Consider the following 18,030-nt stretch of genomic DNA (forward strand, 5'->3'; position numbering starts at 1 on the left):
CCCATAATCAGAAGCTTTGAGAGCCAAAGAGCAGTTCAGTATTTGTACATATTTGAGACAGTTCTGAAGGATATATTTAATTTCAAATGTATGACTGAATCCAAATATTCCTTGTTTTGAACTCGTATGTTTCTCTTTCAGTTTTCATGATAAGTATCTGCTGTTACTTATAGCACTGAGAGTCCAAGGAAAACTTGTAGGAAAGCATGATGGGGAAGTCAGGTTCAGAGCATACCCCAGAACTGTTGTGCTTGGATGGCTACAGGACCTGACTGGAGTTGCTTAACTCTCCGCCAGTGCTAGGTTCTGAAGTTCGCTTTTGTCTGTTGCAGCTCAATTTTACAGCCTTCCATGTTGAAAATCATTCACTTTGTAAGTGGGACTCTGTTACTATCCTGAATGGTGGCTCTCCTGGGTCTCCTGTCATAGGAAGGTACTGTGGAAACATATCCCCTGGGATCATTCAGTCAGGCTCCAACAAGCTACTGGTTATCTTTAACTCTGACCACTCAATTCAAGGAGGTGGGTTTTACGCAACATGGACAGCAGAATCTCTAGGTAAGAGAAAAATTACTGTTTTTTCTTGGTCTAGCACTGCAATATATCATATCTACCCAGAGCTTTTCAAGTGCAAAATGAAACATGATTCTTTAATTACATTTGTGTTACAGAACAAAATATGTCAACATCTTCAGCATTCCTGAGAGAAGCTAGTATTAAAATAGTATTAAGCAAGTGTTTATTAATCTCACACAATAAAATCAATTTTGGAAAGATGTACTTTTTAAGCCTCCTACTGGCAATTTCTTGATGCCTGTTAATTGCTCCCATGCTCATTATCCTTCCAGCAGTGGTATCTTTTGTCAGCAACTGTGAAACGTTTGTTTCTCAAACGTTATTTGTTTCACAGTTTGATTTGTTTTAAGCATTTAAAACTGGAAAAGAGATCAGTTTCAAAATAGGAGCAGACAGAAATTCTTAAAGAGCACTTATGGCTCAGCAGCCTTAAAACTTCTAACTTTAATGGAGATGTTGGTACTCTTTTGAGGGTGGTGTGCATGCATGACTAAATCGGTACATTTTAAGAAGCTAACTTCCCCCTCTTGAAGCTATCTGTTGAAAATATAATCTCTTTGGATATAAAAAATAGTGAAGGTGATTCACCATCTGCACGCTGTCCTTCAGGCGGTGACTAACTGCAAGTCTAGATATGACGATTGGTGGCAGGGAAGAATTCAGTGCATCTTCTTGCCTCAGCACAGAGCATACAGTGCTTTCTCCACCATCACCTTCAGCTGCAATCCTGGCTGCTGCTGACTAGCTTTCCATCAGTTAATGATGTAATGGTCCACACAGGCAGTTAATATGCCTGAGTTGAATATTAGTGACTGCCTGATAAAGGGAGTACTTTCTTACGTGTACCAATAGTTTGTGCTTGTGTAAGAATACACTGTCTAAGCAGATTTTGACACTTTTCAGTGTTGTCACTGGGATTTCATGCACAAGGAAGGCCAGCCTTCACTGATACAATAGACACCAGCATACAAGTGCTATGTGCATATTCAGTATTCTCTCTGTGAAGATTTCTTTTTTCTTTTAGAGACTTTCTTACCTTTCCTCAATTTTCTTCTCATTCATCCGCTAAGAAACTTTAGGTTTGCATTCTGGATGTGTGAGCAAAACATGCCTTCATATTCCTATCCCAAACACAATTGCCACTATCTAACACAGATAAAATAATACTAAAATCTTCTTTTGAAATCTAATATATACATTGTTAATTGTGGAAAAATAGGACTGTTATAAAACTTCTATTTTTTTGCTCTTCATCCTTCATACATGATCTATGAAATAATAATAATGGGTTCCTTATACTGTACACTTAGCCCTAGTAAATTATTCTTGGCAGAGTATCCACAAGTATGTTTCACTTTAACCCAGGTTATTATGTATAAGAGCATGAGATGCAGCAGAGCCATGGCCAGCTATTTCCTTTTATAAACGAATCTGTTAACAATTTCTAAAGGCATGTTTTTTAGCCCTCTCCCTAATCCTACAGAGATGCACAGAGCTGCCTGGGCTGGAGGAGACGTCACTATTTTGCCCTGGGTGAATGGATATAACCTGAGTAGATTCACATGGGGAACTGGAATATTTGTGTAATATGGGATAAGAAAAATAAGGAATCAGCATAGATTGAGTGTTTTTTTTTTTCCCCAGAGAACTTCTCTGAATGGCTCTCAGTCACTACATGCATGCCTTGGTGTGCAGGAGGGAACTTGTGCAAATCTTGGGAGAAATTCCTTATTAATTTATTTCTGATGTTTACTCTTTATGTAAGCAATATTCATTTCTCATTGTTAGGGGCACTTGGATGAGCCAGAGCAAAAGGATACAAAATGGCAAGGAGAGAAACCTTGTGTAGAAAATAAAGCCAAACACAAGGGATAGCTTCTTGAGGGAAGTTACCTCCCTGCTGCTCCTGGGAGGAGAAGGGAAATGAAGAGAGGGAGAGGAGAAATGAAGGAAGAGATGCGTTTGGATGGGCACTGGGGCTTCTCCTCTCTCAGCCTTGCAGCCACAACAGCAAGCAGACATTCAAAGATTTCAGGCAGCACGAACAGGAAATATTTTAACATTTCTCTCACTTGTTTCTCATTTCTCTAGGATGTGGTGGGATCATTCATTCAGATAGTGGTATGATCAGATCTCCTCATTGGCCTCAAAACTTTCCCATGAACACCAGATGCGTGTGGACCATCATTACGCATGAAAGCAAACACCTGGAGATGATCTTCCACAATAACTTCCAGATCCCATCTAATGATGGAAGCTGCCAGAGCAGCTTTGTGAAGGTAAAATGATTTCTCAGCAGACCAGCACTTTAAGAAGTCACGATTCCAGAGTTTTGTTTTACAGTCACGTTGTGGTTAAGATGTCAGGACAAAAAAAAAACAGGGAAATTTAAGGTGGAGACCTTGTGCCAATACAGTCTATTTCCCATACATTTTGAGAACTGTCTATTTCTAATTTCAGCAGCACTTGAGGCTCCACCTCCAGAAGTGTCCCCTTCCCTTCAATACTGCTGCCGAAATGACAGATATGAGCAAAGTACACATGGCTTCAGAACCAGGAAATAATGAGAAAATTTTGGGAAATGCAAAGACCTTTTGAATTATTCCAATGAGTTACAAACAGCAGTGTGACACAACGCTTCTACAAAACTTGTGAGCCATTCAAACCACACTAATCATTATTTTTTCTTATTTTAGACTACAAAGATAGCATTCTTATCTTTCATAGGTAGGTAGTCAACAGCCACTTGTTTTCAGAGCAATAGAATGGACTGGACATGCCTTGAATTTTTCACAGTGTCACTTTTTTTTCTCAGGCATTTGGCATATGTTCAGTGTTTTTGTGCACATTTTCTCTGCAGCAGTACAACTCCCACTTGCAATAAAGGTCAAATGTTATTTGACAACATGTAGGAAGTCCTGAACAGCTTTACATCTTAGATTACAGCTTAGATTTGCATCTAGTAACTTAGAAGCTTTACTTGCACTCATTTCTGAAAGCTGTGGAAAAATTTATTTAGCCACTGATTGATTAATGTAATATAATACATTTTAACTAATATAAAAAGCTTAATATTACTTAGTAAAGGTGCTTTAAATTTGTATTTCTAAACTGTTCCAAATTACATGGGAAAAAACATCAATTGGCGATATTCTCCTAAGTGAAAAACCTGAACAATTTGGTGATGTTCGCCTTGAGTTATTTGAGTTACGTGTCTGGATATAAAGAAATGCTGAGCAGATGTAAGTTTCTCATGTTCATTCTAGGCTGAGAAGCCAAAAAGAAGGAATCCAAAATCAATAGTGACTATGCAAAATCTTGGACTGACCATGGTTTATTTATATTAATCCTTTGAGCATCCATTGCCTCAAACACCTGGCCAGATGAATGAGGTTATTCATATACCTACACTTACAGACTAACCCTTGGCTAACCCTTTCTAACGTGATTTCTTAGACAAATCACAATTTTATATGGCTGTTCTATATCCACTCTGATTTATTTCAAATACGTTAATTAAAAACTGATTGATTATTTATTTATCATATGTTTTTGGTTTACAATACAATCAAAAACTGGTAAATACATATATTATTACAGTAAATCCTTGTTGCTTTTTTTTTCTTATAGGAGTGTTTGCCATATAACATCTTGATTCAAGAAATGATTGAAACACTAAGACACTTAAAATATTTATTCCTATGTTTCATTTTATTTGTGTGCTGAAATTCAGTGCCTAAAGTGTGAACCTCAAGTACATGTTCAAATATTTATATGATGGAGGTTTCACTTATATGACTCTTTAAACGTGCACATGATTCTTGAATGCATGGTTTGATCAAACTCAAATTAGCTAATGATACAATTAAAGTAGTATTTTAGAAAAGGAATGTTTTTTGTTATTATACTTTTGTGAATGATATTAATTTTGACTGTCATTTAATACTAGTCATTGAACAAGAGAATGCAACATAGCAAAAACTGGAAGAATTTTTGATTATCAAGGCTGGATATTAAGAATCCAGATTTTCCAGATTAGTGCTACTAAATTAACCCCTAGGTTTTTGTTGAATTTTATTATGAATAACGTATTTTTTGCATTTAATAATTCATTGTGTATACTGATATTCACACTGATGGAGTATATGGAGGTAAGTTAGCCAAGACAAAGCAGTGGTAGGTGATGTGCATAAAATGTTTTTCTCCAGTTTTCGGGGCCTGAACTACATTTGCTGTGCTCTTTGTAAAGGGTTGGAGCAGATGACCTCAGATGCCTTCAGAAGTGCCTTGAACCCAAATTTTTCTGTGACTGACTCCTTGGTTAAGTCTTTTTGTACTTGCTGACTGTAAAGTGAATGAATATGTTTAGCTCCAATGTAGACATCTAAGTTTTAGTGTGGGATGAATCCTACCTTAAGTCCATGGGAAGAACAGTTGTATATGTAATTCCTGCTACATGGACTGCAAAAACACTGAACTATTTCTATTTTGGTCTTGTCAGGTATGGCAAGGAAATCATGAAGAAGAAGCAGCTTTGTTAGCTACAGGATGTGGAACTTCAGCTCCTGACCCTGTTATCGCTCCAAACAATATCATAACAACAGTTTTTCAGTCTCAGGATGCTCCTGGGAAAGGTTTCTCTGCATCTTTCACAAGCAGTAAGTGGCATTTAAGCCAGATGGCTGCTCTAAACTTCCACTTTGGATTAGTTTATGTGTGTGTATCAGGGCCGGCCTCAGTCCAATGATGTGTGGAAGCTACTACGCGGCTTTTGAACACGAGAACTCCCTTACTAAATGCAATGGGAGCACTGTATGCTCCAGTTTTGGAGCATCACCAATGGCCCATGCCATTCACATAAGCTGTTCTCAGAAGAGATGACTTCTCAAAATCTGTGCTGGCTTTTGCTTTGCTTTGTTATATTCGCAGTTCACGTAGTTAAAGTGACAGTTCTTGTGTGGACCTCTCAGTTTGTTTTTTTCCTCAGCACATGTGTTTCCTGGGGGCCAAACTCACTGGAAGTGTAGAAGGTAGCACTCAATCACCATCAGTTGTTTGCGGCTTTGTTTGTAGGACGCTGCCAGAGGGAACCACTTTCCTTTTGCTGGATTCAGATTAGAAAAGTGATAAATTAAGTGCTTGAAAGAAGACACTATTGAAGCATAAATAATTCTGAAATGAAATGGCTTTTCTTTTTGCAGTGTCTGAGCTAATGTTGTCAGTATCAACTAATAGGGAAGTGCAGCCTCTTAATGGAGAAAATGAGACTTCACAAGCCTGTTTCTAATCTTATACCAGCATTTTACTGCACACTGTTCTTTTTTTTTAAGCCTGTACCTAAAGGCTTAATATAAATAGTGATGATAATAGTAATAAAACTTAATAAAACAAAGCTACAAGCTTAAAATAAAGAGAAACCCCTAGTGATATTCCAAAATTGTTTTGATCAGACTGAAAATGAACAGTTCTGTGTGCTTGAGAAGTTCTGAGCAGCAAACCTCTGTTGCCTGCAAACCACCCCGAGCTGGCCCTACTGCAGGCTGGATCCCCTTGTCTGTCAGAAACAAAGCACAAATGCAAACACTTGGACTAACACAGGCAGTTTCAAAAGAAGCTACATTGCTGATGTGTCCCAGTAGCCACCCCAGCCAATTCAGCCAAACTTGTTTGTACAAAGGGACTTTGAAATGTGCAAGTTCTGTGCCCTTAAGAGCAGCAGTGCTGTGTTATGGTCACTGAATGGGAGGGCTGCAACCTGGTCTTATCCACAAACTGCCAATAAACTATGGAAGGCAGGAAGGTCCTGTTTCCCCAAAACACTTCTGTGTGCTTGTGTAAGACCTTTTCCCATCATGGTCTATATGACTCCCTGGCTTTCTGATCAGCCTCTTAAGGAGAGATGAGGTCTTTCTATATGTTATTGGTTTTGCTTCTGAAAGACTGAAATGATATTATCACCCAGAGTTTAACCATGCCTTATTTGTTTCTGTTTGCAGGATGTGGAATAAATTTTACCAGTCCTGCAGGTCGCATTATCTCTCCTAACTACCCTAGTCAGTATGACAACAACTTGAACTGCAGTTATATCATAGATCAGGGGCCGCAGTCACTGGTAATCCTAGAGTTTGAGACGTTCCACTTAGAAGGTAATTAATTCTTTGTTATGTGCGCATGTAAGTGTAACTTCTTACTTGAAAACATCCAAGTCCTTTACCATGGAAAAGGGTTGATGGCTTAATTTCCATTCTGAAAACTATTTATAGATGAACATTTACAGAGAGAGTTTGCATGGTTTCAGTTTTGTGTCATTGAAGAAGGGTGAAGATAGAGCTCAGGTGTATTTCACAACACTGAAGCTGGGAATTTGCCAGGTGGTTGGAGCACGAGGGACCGTGGACAATTTGCATGTTCGTTCCTGTCTTTTTTTTTTACCACTCAATTTATCGTCTTGTTGATCTTTGTCCAGCTGTTTTGCTTTCCACTGTTTCTGTCTTCCTAAATGATAAATTTTATATAAATACACCTGAATCTTATACAAGGATGTAAGAACATCTAAAAGTGAAATTAAGTGAAAGACTGCAGTAACTGAAATGCTGTAGAAGTTTTTACCCTATACTTGACCATGAACAAAAGTCCCTCTTGAGATTTTTCATGTCTGGTACCATTTAGACAAGAAATAATGGATATAATATCTGTCCTTACTGGTGTGAGTGGTCAGACTTTCCAAACTTTGATAGGAATGGGTTTTCATGGATGGAAATGTCATGAAAATATGGAGTATGTCCAAACTATTCAGATGGCAGAGAAAATTTTGTGTAATTTGTTACTGAACTGAGGTGCATATTTTTTTCTCCAGACCAAACCACAGAGTTAAGAAATAAGTTTATTTAATTTTATTTTTAAGTTTTCAAATTGTTTTTAATTCAAAGCTAATTCAAAACTTCAGGAGGGACCTCACTGCAATCTTTCAGCACATACAGGGAGCTTATAAGCAAAAGGAAGACTGACTTTTTACATTGGCAGATAGTGACAGGGCAAGGGGGGATGGTTCTTAATTAAAAGAGGGGAGATTTGGGTTAAATGTTAGGAGGAAATTCTTTACTCAGTGATGAGGCACTTGTCGCTGCTGCCCAGAGAAGTTCTGTGTGCTCCATCAAAGCTTGGGATGGGTCCCTGGGGAGCCTGAGCTGGTGGGTGGCAGCTCTGCTCATGGCAGGGGCTTGAAAATGGCTTGGACATAAAAAGTACTAAAGATACTCTATTTCTTGTGGAGCAATTAGCAATTTGACCTTCTATTGTTGTATGCTTACTTAGGCCACATAAAATAAAAGTCCATGAAAGGAAAGAACTTTGGTTATGAGCTAAAGGGCAGCTGGTTGTAACAGAGGAAGTATGACACTTTCCAGTGTCATTATGTGTTGCTTATTAATCTTCTTCAGAATCTTTTATCAAAGAGAAATTGTGTGGGTTTAATGGGAAAGAACATTGAAGCCGCCGTCTTGCAAACTATCATGCAGAAGTGAATATGTATACAGCAGACCCACTGAATCTGTTTAGCACACGCCTCAGGGTTTTCAGCGTGAACTCCCTCAGTTCTTTCACGAAGGCAGGACAATATTTAGCAGTGCTTGTTAAAACCATTTCCAGTTATTCTGTACATATGGAATCACTGCACCTGCTGAGTTTTTTGCTGAGTGTGGCCTTTAAAATTGCTGCTGTGCTAGCACAGATATTCTGTATTGGGTTATTAAAGTTTAGTTCCATTTCCAATTGCTATAATTTATTACCTATTTGACCTCTAATAAGAAATCCAATTTGTTTTTCTTGTGTTGTTTTTTTTTCATGGTCATTTAGTAATGAAATGGAGTATCTAAAGTAATGCCTGTAAGGCATACGTATCTCACTGACTTAACTGGTTGAGATACTGTTTCAGACAATTAGAAGGCAGGAAGCAATTGGCCATAGTGCAGTGACACATTAAATAACTTCATGGGTTAGTCACAGATTTCTGCTGTATAGTGGCTATGTTTTCAGTTAAAATGAGAGGCCTGTTCTGTTTAAATAGAATTACTGTAAATGAGGCCGCTAACCTACAGCAGCGATACTAAGACAGGAACCTAATGAATATGACATACATGTACTTAAATATATATTAAGTACTAAATGTAGCGAGTAACAACTCAGAATATAAGAGAACTGGAGAAAACTGCATTTGCTGATGTGATTTGTCAAAATATAATCTAAATTGCCTACTTTTGGTAGGCAGGAGATATATTTCTTTCTAACCTTGATATTTTGAAAATAGGCATCTAGTTTAGATTTATCACCTAGACTTATCTCCTGTAGTGAAGTGCAAGAAATGATGCTTCGAACTCAAGGACAAATATGCTGTACAGGTGAACTGAATTCCCTTCTGAATGCTTCTCTTAACCCATTGACTATTATAGGCAGCTGTAGAGAGTAGCTCACACATTTAAGATTTATTCATCAAAACGTAAGCAAGATTAACCCTTTGAAATGAATTTGACTCTCTGATTTCCTTGCAGCCTGAAAATGCAACAGTGATAGTAATCCTAAATCTGTCCTTAATCCTTGAATCAAAAGTCTACTCAAACCTCATGTATTAGAATTAGCCATCAAATCTTATCTATATTTTCTTGTGTCTAGGAAATAATTAATCACATCCTTCTACTGTTCATCATCTTTATTCAGATGATCTTCCCTACAAATTCAGCTTCAGTACAAATAGTGAATTATTAAATGGCTGTTGTTCTCTTCTGTTAAAACATCCGATATGAGTTCCAAGTGTTGGAAAATTAGAAGAAATGGATGTGGGCCTCCTGCTTTTAGAATTCTGTCATATTTATACTCTGTCTTCACAATACAACTGCATTCTGTTGTTACCATGTCAACATGAAAAATGCTTTAATAACCTATTATTCCCCTCCCTTTTTTTTAACACTGTAAAAAGCTGTAATTTTGCAGTCTGAGAATGGGTTACAGCTTCATTGCAGTCTTCTCTATCTGCTTCCTCAGTTGTTACCAGACATTTTGCAATAGATTATTTTGAAAGAGGGTATATTAAAAAGACTTGTAATTCCTTGCTTTCCAAATAGTATCTTGTGCTAAGTATCTGGTTAAGTTAACATATTGCACTGAAGTATATACCTGCGTAATGTTTCTCCTACATCATTAAATAGTATTAGCATTACAATAGTTCTTGCGCTACCATAAATCCCAGGTGCTACGGTTGTTATTCAAGACCTCATTATTTTAAACTTTGTGGATATTAAACAAAGGAGGGGTATCCTGTCTCAGTGTAAAATGAAGCAGAACTTGTGACTGTAGTCAGAAAGATTGGAAGAAGACATTGCTATCAGTGATTTAAAAAAAAATAGTAGGGGCCTACACACAGTCAAGGTTTTTGTGCTGGTATCCCATCAAATAGATTATTTTATGGAGTACAGTGACACTGGTCTGAGGTTTTTACTGATAAATTCCTGCTAAATAGAGAGAACACAGAGCTATATTTCAAAATGTAAGGACAGCTGAATCGTTTATCATCTGACCTTTGGAAACCAGCATCTATCAGTGCTGTGTTGTACCAAGAGATGACAAATAGAGGAGAGGTTGTCAACAAAAGGCCTCTAAGGCAAGTACGAGCAGAAATTTAGAGAAGGGAACATATTCACATCATACCAAGTAACTGATCCTTGCAGCAGTATTTGGAAGAAATTCTGTCAAGGCCAGTAAACAAATGTACAGTAACTATGACTGAAAATTACTATTTCTTGGTGAGAGTTAGAGCTATGCAGGACAGGAACAAGTGTGTCTTAAAGATAATAACTAGAAAAGTATGTCTTAAAGATAATAACTAGGAAAGTAACTTACATTTATTTATTTAAATAACTAAACAAGTAACCAAGAGAGATCCAAATCACTGACACAGACCTTATTAGGGCAGGTCCAGAAGGAGGATGTGAGGGAAGACTAGGGGGGAAAAAGCTCTCCTACTCAATGATTTTGTTCAGAGACAGAAATAAGATTTTAGCCTGAGCAGAAAGAGGCCTGGAGGAGGGAAGTAGATCTATGTAGTCATCAGCATAGAAACAGTAGTTGCATCTGCCCTTGGAAATGTAATTATACAAAGTTAATGTGGAGATAAAGACAGGACAATGGTAGAGGAGATGTTTTATTGAATTCTTGCAGATGTATTAGAAGAGTGGAATACAGTCATGCCAGAAGGATGAGCAAAGGCTCTTAGCAGGAAAGCTTTTATGAAGAAGAGCAGAGCTGGGTATGTGAAAAGTGCCTGTCATCTGAAAGAGGATGTGGGTCTGACATCTGGCTAAGAAAAGATCTCTGGAGACTCATGAAAACAGTTCCATTGTAGTGCTGTGGAGGACAGAAATTGCTCTAGAAAAGATCTAGGATAGAATTAGAGGAAATGAACTTAAGAATTGCTGATGATGTGCTGGATATGTTTAGAGGCTGGAAGTATGACATGAAGAGATAGGACAGAGGAACCTGAGGTTGAGGATTATTTACTGAATAAAGCATTTCAGCATAGTGAGAAATTAAGAAAAAAATGTGAATAAGCAAATAAAGAAAATGAGATAGAGATTAAATAATTATCAATACTACCAGGAGTCATAGATCTTAAGTGATATTGGCCAATTCAAGTTCTGAAATCCAGCCTTTTGCCCTGAGCCCTGTGTCAACCATCTTAGTCTTTCCAGTTCAGAAACAATAAAGCAACTTGTGATGGATGTTGTAGACCTTTGCTTTGCTGAAATAACATTTATCCTTCATTACCTTCTGCAAAGTGTTTTCAGAAGGTCTGAGTTGCTTTCTCAAAGTTTTCCGTTCTTAGATTGCAGTTGTCTCATTTTATTCTATTTCTTCGTATTTAAAAATCATAATTTTTAAAAATTATATCACATTATCAAACCTTTTAATAATAGAGTAGGATATGAAGAATGTTTTTACCTTGTATTTAATGATGTAATCAGTTATGTGATGCAGCTAGTTTTTTCCACCTTAGTTGCTCTTATCTGTCAGACTAGTGCCATATTTCACTTCTGGCATAACTATAAAGCACATTAGAATACATCATCTTCATTGAGAGCAGAAGAGATTTTAGAATTAAATCTCCAGAGAGGATCTAAAACATACCATGCTGCTCTCTCTGTCATTTGTGTGAATCAGAATGATCCCTGATCCCTCCATTCCTGTTTGTCATCCTGTTCAATACAAGCCATCCTGTTTTCCACAACACTAGGAAGCAGTGTGTTTTGGCTGGACAATCTGCAGGAATCACTCCTCTGCAAAAGTAGGCCCAGCATCTCCTGTTAAATTTAGTTAAGTTCTGATTGAATTAAACTATCTTTCCCACTGCTGCTAATGGATCACAAAATATCACAACTTCAGTAAGCGTGTGATACAACAGCTTCTATTATTCCCATAGACAATGAAGAAAAAAAGTAATAAAGCACCCTGCTGTTGTATAAACTTACTAACTGATGGACTTTTATTTTCAGTAGACACTCTGTGCTTCTCACTAACGACACTAATCCAGCTTCCTTACATAACCCATGTGGCTCTCTCTTTGCTCCCATGAAACCCGGCTTCTCCAGATCACACCATAGCTCCCATAATCCTTGGGTACCACCAGCTCCTGTCCATGCCCATGGCTCCCAACACAACAGAGAGGTGGTGATGTGACCCTGAGCTCCCAGTGAGTGACTGGTGCTTGGCAGGTTCCTCCCCAGACTCACAGACCTTACACAGCTTAGTTGTCTTTGGGGATGTTCCTGTGGGAACTCCCAAGAACTAAAAGGGTTTGGAGCATTGTCCAGATGATATGATGTGCTGGATGAGACCAATCTGATGTTTTATATATATGAGGTCTCTTTGCCCTTTTGTCCTTTAGTTTTTCTGCACTTTAAAAATTGACATCCACTTTCTCAGCAAGAAAATTAGATCTTGGAATGGAAAGTAATAAAAAATGTAATTCTTCTCCTGTGCAAGATCTATGTACTTGGAGATCAATAAATCTCAAGGAAAATATGCTAATAATTTTGTGTTGTATGTCCATGTAGCTCCAATGCTCTTGAGCAGAATCTGTCTTTATGATGGAGTCAGCATCTTCAGGGGCACCAGGGTTACCGCACACCCTGTCATCACGCTCTGTGGAAGTGAGGTCCCTGAGCCTATCAGTGTCTTTGGACCTATGCTACTCAACTTGTACACCGACTCGCACATCACAGGCTTTGGGTTCCAGGCAAGATACAGAACAATTGGTAAGTTGCCACTTCCCGTTCTTAGGCTGGATGATGGTTCAGTGTAGAAAATGCTGTGCCCCACTTTGGAAATACCATCATCCAGTCTTTTACATACAGGAGGCAGGTTTTTACTATAACTACCTCATACAGTGCAGGAGCCAGAAAAGGATTGTTAAATGGAACCAGCTGTGTGCGCCAGTTGATGATCATCTTGCAGTGCCAGTTATCAATATAAATAGAAGTCAGGGTCTAGATATATTTTTCTTATGTAAGAAAGTTTGTCACCAAACCTTTTTCTCTTTCACATGTGATCTCCTTTTTTATTAAAGACGAAATGGGTATTAGATAAAGAATTTTTCAACTAGTTTAGTATTTAGATCTGTAGGAATATAAATATCACAAGAGATGATTAAATTTATTTTCAAAACCAATTGTAATATTTTGTAGGTTTAATTTCCAGAGACTCGAGTTTGATTTTTGAAGGTTATTTCATTTTCTAACTGCAAAGAAAAGGATGAGCTCTTAGCTTTGGTATTTCCCCTAATGTATTTCTCATGTCTAAAGCCTCAACAAGAAGCATTAGGTTAAATACGCTGTAGAAAATGAATGGCCTGATACAGCTAAGAAAGAGAGAATGGCACTGAAAGATGACAGTGTGCAGTTATTCATGGAAAAGGCCTTCATAACGCACTCAAGTTAATTGCTGCTATCTGACTTGTGACTCCTGGCATTTCAGAAATATGACTGCAGCCTTATAAGCATGTTGCTGTATACAAAGCAGATTCTAGCAATTAACATTCCTCTTCCCTCTAGTTGTATTGTTTGCTGGAAACAAAAAAAAAAAAAAAAAAAAAAAAAAAGGAAAAGAAAAAGAAAAAGAAAAAGGCTTCTCCCCACTAGTGTGGAATAATACTGATTCTTTATCCTCCTGGTGGCTGTCCTTTATCAGCCAGTGTGCCAGGATGCCAGGCGTGTGCAGCTGAGGACTGCATTCATCAGTCCTGCAAGGGGCTGCCTTTGAGAAAGTGGTGGCCTGGGCAAAGGCATGTCCTTTGAAACATGAAGAACTGTATGTGTGTGTGTGGCTTTGAGCTATTCATCAACACAGAAGCTTTTTTTCTCTCAGAGTTAAGATTATAAAATAAAGGCTGAAGCTAACAATGGAGATTAGAATTGGTTTTATAACAGTTTTTGTTCCCCCGAGCACTGAAGCTGGGAACAAACATTAGCCCACATCCTGGCCTCATTAGCATCCATGGTGTGAGCCCCTGAGCAGCCAAGCAGTGCCCTCCACTCCCAGCTACAGTTCCATGTGCTCTGAGCTGCAGCCATCCCTCTCCGCTGTAAGCCCCAGCACAGACAAGGCAGGAACAGTCTCCAGGGATAGTGACACCTGGAACTATGAGATTTGGGAGCCAGCTGGATTCAGACGTTGATCTCTCCTTTCTGTTTCCCCTACAGCTTGTGGTGGCACTTTCAACGGCACTGTTGGAGTTATCAGCAGTCCAGCCCATTCAGTTCTTGATTATCACAACAACATGAACTGTTCGTACTACATCACAGTTGGAAGTGGAAAAGTAGTGGCCCTCAAGTACGTAATTGCAGTTCAACTTGTCATTAAGGTGATGGGTGGTGTCTGATTTCAATTAAAAACAGTAATCATTGGCAATTTTCCCTCTGTCTTTCCACTTCTAAGGGGAAAACTAAAATGAGAAGTGGCTACTGAAGTCACCTTTTATCAGAATCCCTCACACCTTTCTCTGTAGCTGATATGCAGAACATCACCATAATTGTAGCTTCTCACTTTGGCTGACAAGAGGACAAAGAAATTGTAACAATACAGCTCACGTAGTTACATTCTGTCAGCCTTTGGGAGTTACAAACCTGCTGCGAGTTGATGTAAGAAAAATTCAGTTCTATTAGGAGGCCAGTGCCCCCCTTTTTGCCTAAGTAAAGACATCCAAAAGAGTCTACTCCTGAGTGTGTGCTGTCCTGCCTAGAATGGACATAGGGTTGCCACAAATTGTTGACGTTAAAAAATTGTAAGATAGGTACATTCTTCTGTCAGGTATATGCTGACTGTGCATTAGGAGGTAATTTCCCAGCTAAGTGGCAGACCCAGGCAATCAGCCTTCACTTCACGTGTCCCTCACACACTCAATGAAATTGCAGGGTAAGCAATTTGCAGAGTGAGAGAGGGCACGTTTGCACAGGGGAGATCTGCTTCTTCACAGAAAGCTGAAGTGTGCTTGTATTACAACGGACCCAGTGGGTGAGGGTCACTATTTATTTGGAGGTGTTTTGCCATGCAGTTAATCACTCTGCTTGCTTTTTTCTATTTTGATACCTTGTGGTATCTGTTTAAGTCTGGCTTTGGTTATTGCTATTACTTGTGCTTTTCCTCGAGCCCTAAAAACACACAGAACAGGATTAGAAATGAAAATGTCCTATCTAATGCTCCAAGTGTATTTTATAGATTCAACGCCTTCCAGCTTGAAGTATCTCCCTCCTGCTACAAAGATTACGTGGCTGTATACGATGGCTCAGACACCAATGCTCCTCTCCTTGGGAAATTCTGTGGATCAGAACTGCCTCCAAATATTAAAAGCTCCAGTAACCAGTTGTTCCTGGTATTTAATACGGACTTCTCTGGATCAGACAGAGGATGGAAAGCATCATTCATGGAGACTTTAGGTAAGGATGTTGTCAGACTCAGACCCCCAGCAATCTGCAGGTAAATGACTTCCTTTGGTGAGGAGCTGTTTATGGTCTCACTCATCTAAACGCTGAATGGTACTGGAAGCAGAAAAATGTTTTTAAGCTTGTCAAAATTGAATTAACTAAGCAATACTAAGATTATAGGATTCCACATTCCATCCCTGTTTCTGAACTGATTCCTTTTACTCTTTGTTAACCTTTTCCTGTCTCTTTGAAGGCACAAGCATTTCTTGAGTGAGAAAAGGTTTAGCAACACCCAAAGTCTGCAAATCTGGCAGTGCCTGACCACTCTCATTTTTCAGTGTTGAAAGGTTGATGGTGCCCTAAAACTATTTGTTCTTTCTATTTCCTTGCAGTTCACCTCATACATTTTTAACAACAAAACTGTTACGATCAGTTAAAATTAGGGTTTCCCCCACACACCACTGTGCTTATCTCAGCTGACTTGGTGGATTAATAGCTGACCCCCACATGAATGAGATCATAATGAGGAGGCACTGGATGTTGAATGTTTTGGTGGACATGAGTCAAAGGCTGGATGCCTACCTGTGTGACCTATTATAGGGTACCTGCATTAGCAGGGGGGGTTGGGCTCAATAATCTCTTGAGGTCCCCTGATATTCTGTGATTCTGTTGTGGTTGATTAATTCCCTATAAAAATGTTTAAGCTCAGAGGTCTATTTTTAAAAGGATTTTTTTTTACCTTCTTAAAACATCTGAATTGCTTAAGGATGATAAGCAACGAATGATTATTACAAGTAAATTGATGTCATTTCATCACTTCTAGGTTCTTGTGTAATTAACTCAATGTGTTTGTGATTAGAAAGAAGTAATTGTCTGGTTTAGAAAGCTGGCTCTTGGACAGTTCATAATGAAAGGCCTTTGTGGCAGGACAAACATAGTCTTCTGCTGAGTCATTGAATCCCCTCCCAGCCCCTAGCCAGCGACTTTCTCATTTCATACAGTCTGAGAAAGTATGTACAGATAAGAAAAATAACTGGATCTACAGTCTTTGCCAAAAATAATATTCCCACAGGACCGCATGGTTATTCCTATAATTAACTCTTCTTTTGCATATCTCACAGTAGTTGCTACAATAATCCTTATGGACTTTTATTTTCAGTAACATAATGTTGTTTCATGTGTTGTTGCCTTTAAGTCGTCAGGCATCCATTGTCAGAAATCCTTCACAGCCTGGGTTTGTGCTTCCAGAGTGAAATCATCAGGAACTCCCCAGGCTCTTGCTCTTCCTGTTGGCAAATAGTCAATTTTTTTTAGCCACCAAATTCAGATTTATTTGTATAACTTTCCAGAAATTCTACTTAAGCACACAACAGAACACAAGCCAGGCTCTCCCAGTCAACATCGTGTCTGATTATTTCCCTAAGCAAGGAGGAGGCTTTTGGTAATAAACTTTGACACCTAGCAGTCTGTTTTTCTGAGGGGCATTTTTGCTGGCTCCCAAGGAAAGGGAGGTTGCCAGACTTACTCAGGAGCAATGGATTTGCAAACTGGAAAAAAAGGCCATTTGAAGATGTGGGTTGTGTGACGAAGTGCCTGTAGTGGTGAGATACTTAATGGTAGGTCTTCTTTCTCCTCTGTGGGAAGCAAGCCGCACAAACTAAACCACAAAGCCTTTAGGAAAGATTCTGACAGACCCATGCCAGTGTGGGATGGCCAAGAAGTAGAAAAGTATGTTATAATAGGAAAAAATGAGTCACAGTCCTACAAACTTTTGCTGTTTGATTTGTCTGGGATATAGATCCAGGAAAATTTGTGACACATCTTTGTACTATGAGGTCTGAGATTCTGCTTCAAATGAAAGCAAATAAAACCAAAATAATGAGCACAATCTTCTGTAGTTACCCTAGGGAAGCACAACAGGATAACGTAATTATTGTACTCTGCTTAGTGTTGTGAGTGACCCTGATTATGCACTGGAAAGAAGCAAGCAGAAACAGTAAACCAATTTGTCACAAAGCAAGCAATTTCCTTTCCTCACAAGGTCTTCCAGTTTCTTCCCTGATGAGGCTTCTGCCAAGGATACAGCCAAAATCCAGCTCTAAGCATTGTTCGCCTCTTGCAAATTTCATGACTAAGGAGGCATTCTTATAGTCATTGCAAAGGGAGAAAGACAGAAGATGAAATAGGAAACTCAAAGAAGTCTAGCAAGATCTCTAGTAACAAGGCATTCAAGGAGTTAAACCTGGAAAATGCTTTTGAAAACATTCTCTGCTTTAATTAAAGCAAATCTTTTTTGTACTGCTGATCCCACAACCATTAGAATATTGAAGGTCCCCCGATAGTCAGAAAAGGAAATCTAACAGAAAGAATGAAATTGGATTAATTTGGCATTGTAGAAATACGTCTCATTTTCTGTCAGGTGTCTTTTCTTAGAAATCTGCTTTCACCGTGCTACTCCATATGCTCTGTAATGTATTGCTGAATGTGC

General features: G+C 38.7%; 1 protein-coding gene across 1 annotated transcript in view; it reads left to right on the plus strand.

The window, feature by feature from the left end:
• The window catches only part of CUBN (cubilin), a 124,735-nt gene that overhangs the window by 93,658 nt on the left and 13,047 nt on the right, over positions 1-18,030 (plus strand). The window contains exons 53-59 of the mRNA XM_015853475.2: positions 333-558; positions 2,668-2,855; positions 5,078-5,234; positions 6,573-6,722; positions 12,678-12,878; positions 14,322-14,451; positions 15,337-15,554. Coding sequence (XP_015708961.1) covers positions 333-558; positions 2,668-2,855; positions 5,078-5,234; positions 6,573-6,722; positions 12,678-12,878; positions 14,322-14,451; positions 15,337-15,554 — 1,270 coding nt within the window. The remainder of the gene's footprint in view (positions 1-332; positions 559-2,667; positions 2,856-5,077; positions 5,235-6,572; positions 6,723-12,677; positions 12,879-14,321; positions 14,452-15,336; positions 15,555-18,030) is intronic.

The sequence above is a fragment of the Coturnix japonica genome, chromosome 2, assembly GCF_001577835.2.
Source record: "Coturnix japonica isolate 7356 chromosome 2, Coturnix japonica 2.1, whole genome shotgun sequence".
Classification (NCBI taxonomy): domain Eukaryota; kingdom Metazoa; phylum Chordata; class Aves; order Galliformes; family Phasianidae; genus Coturnix; species Coturnix japonica.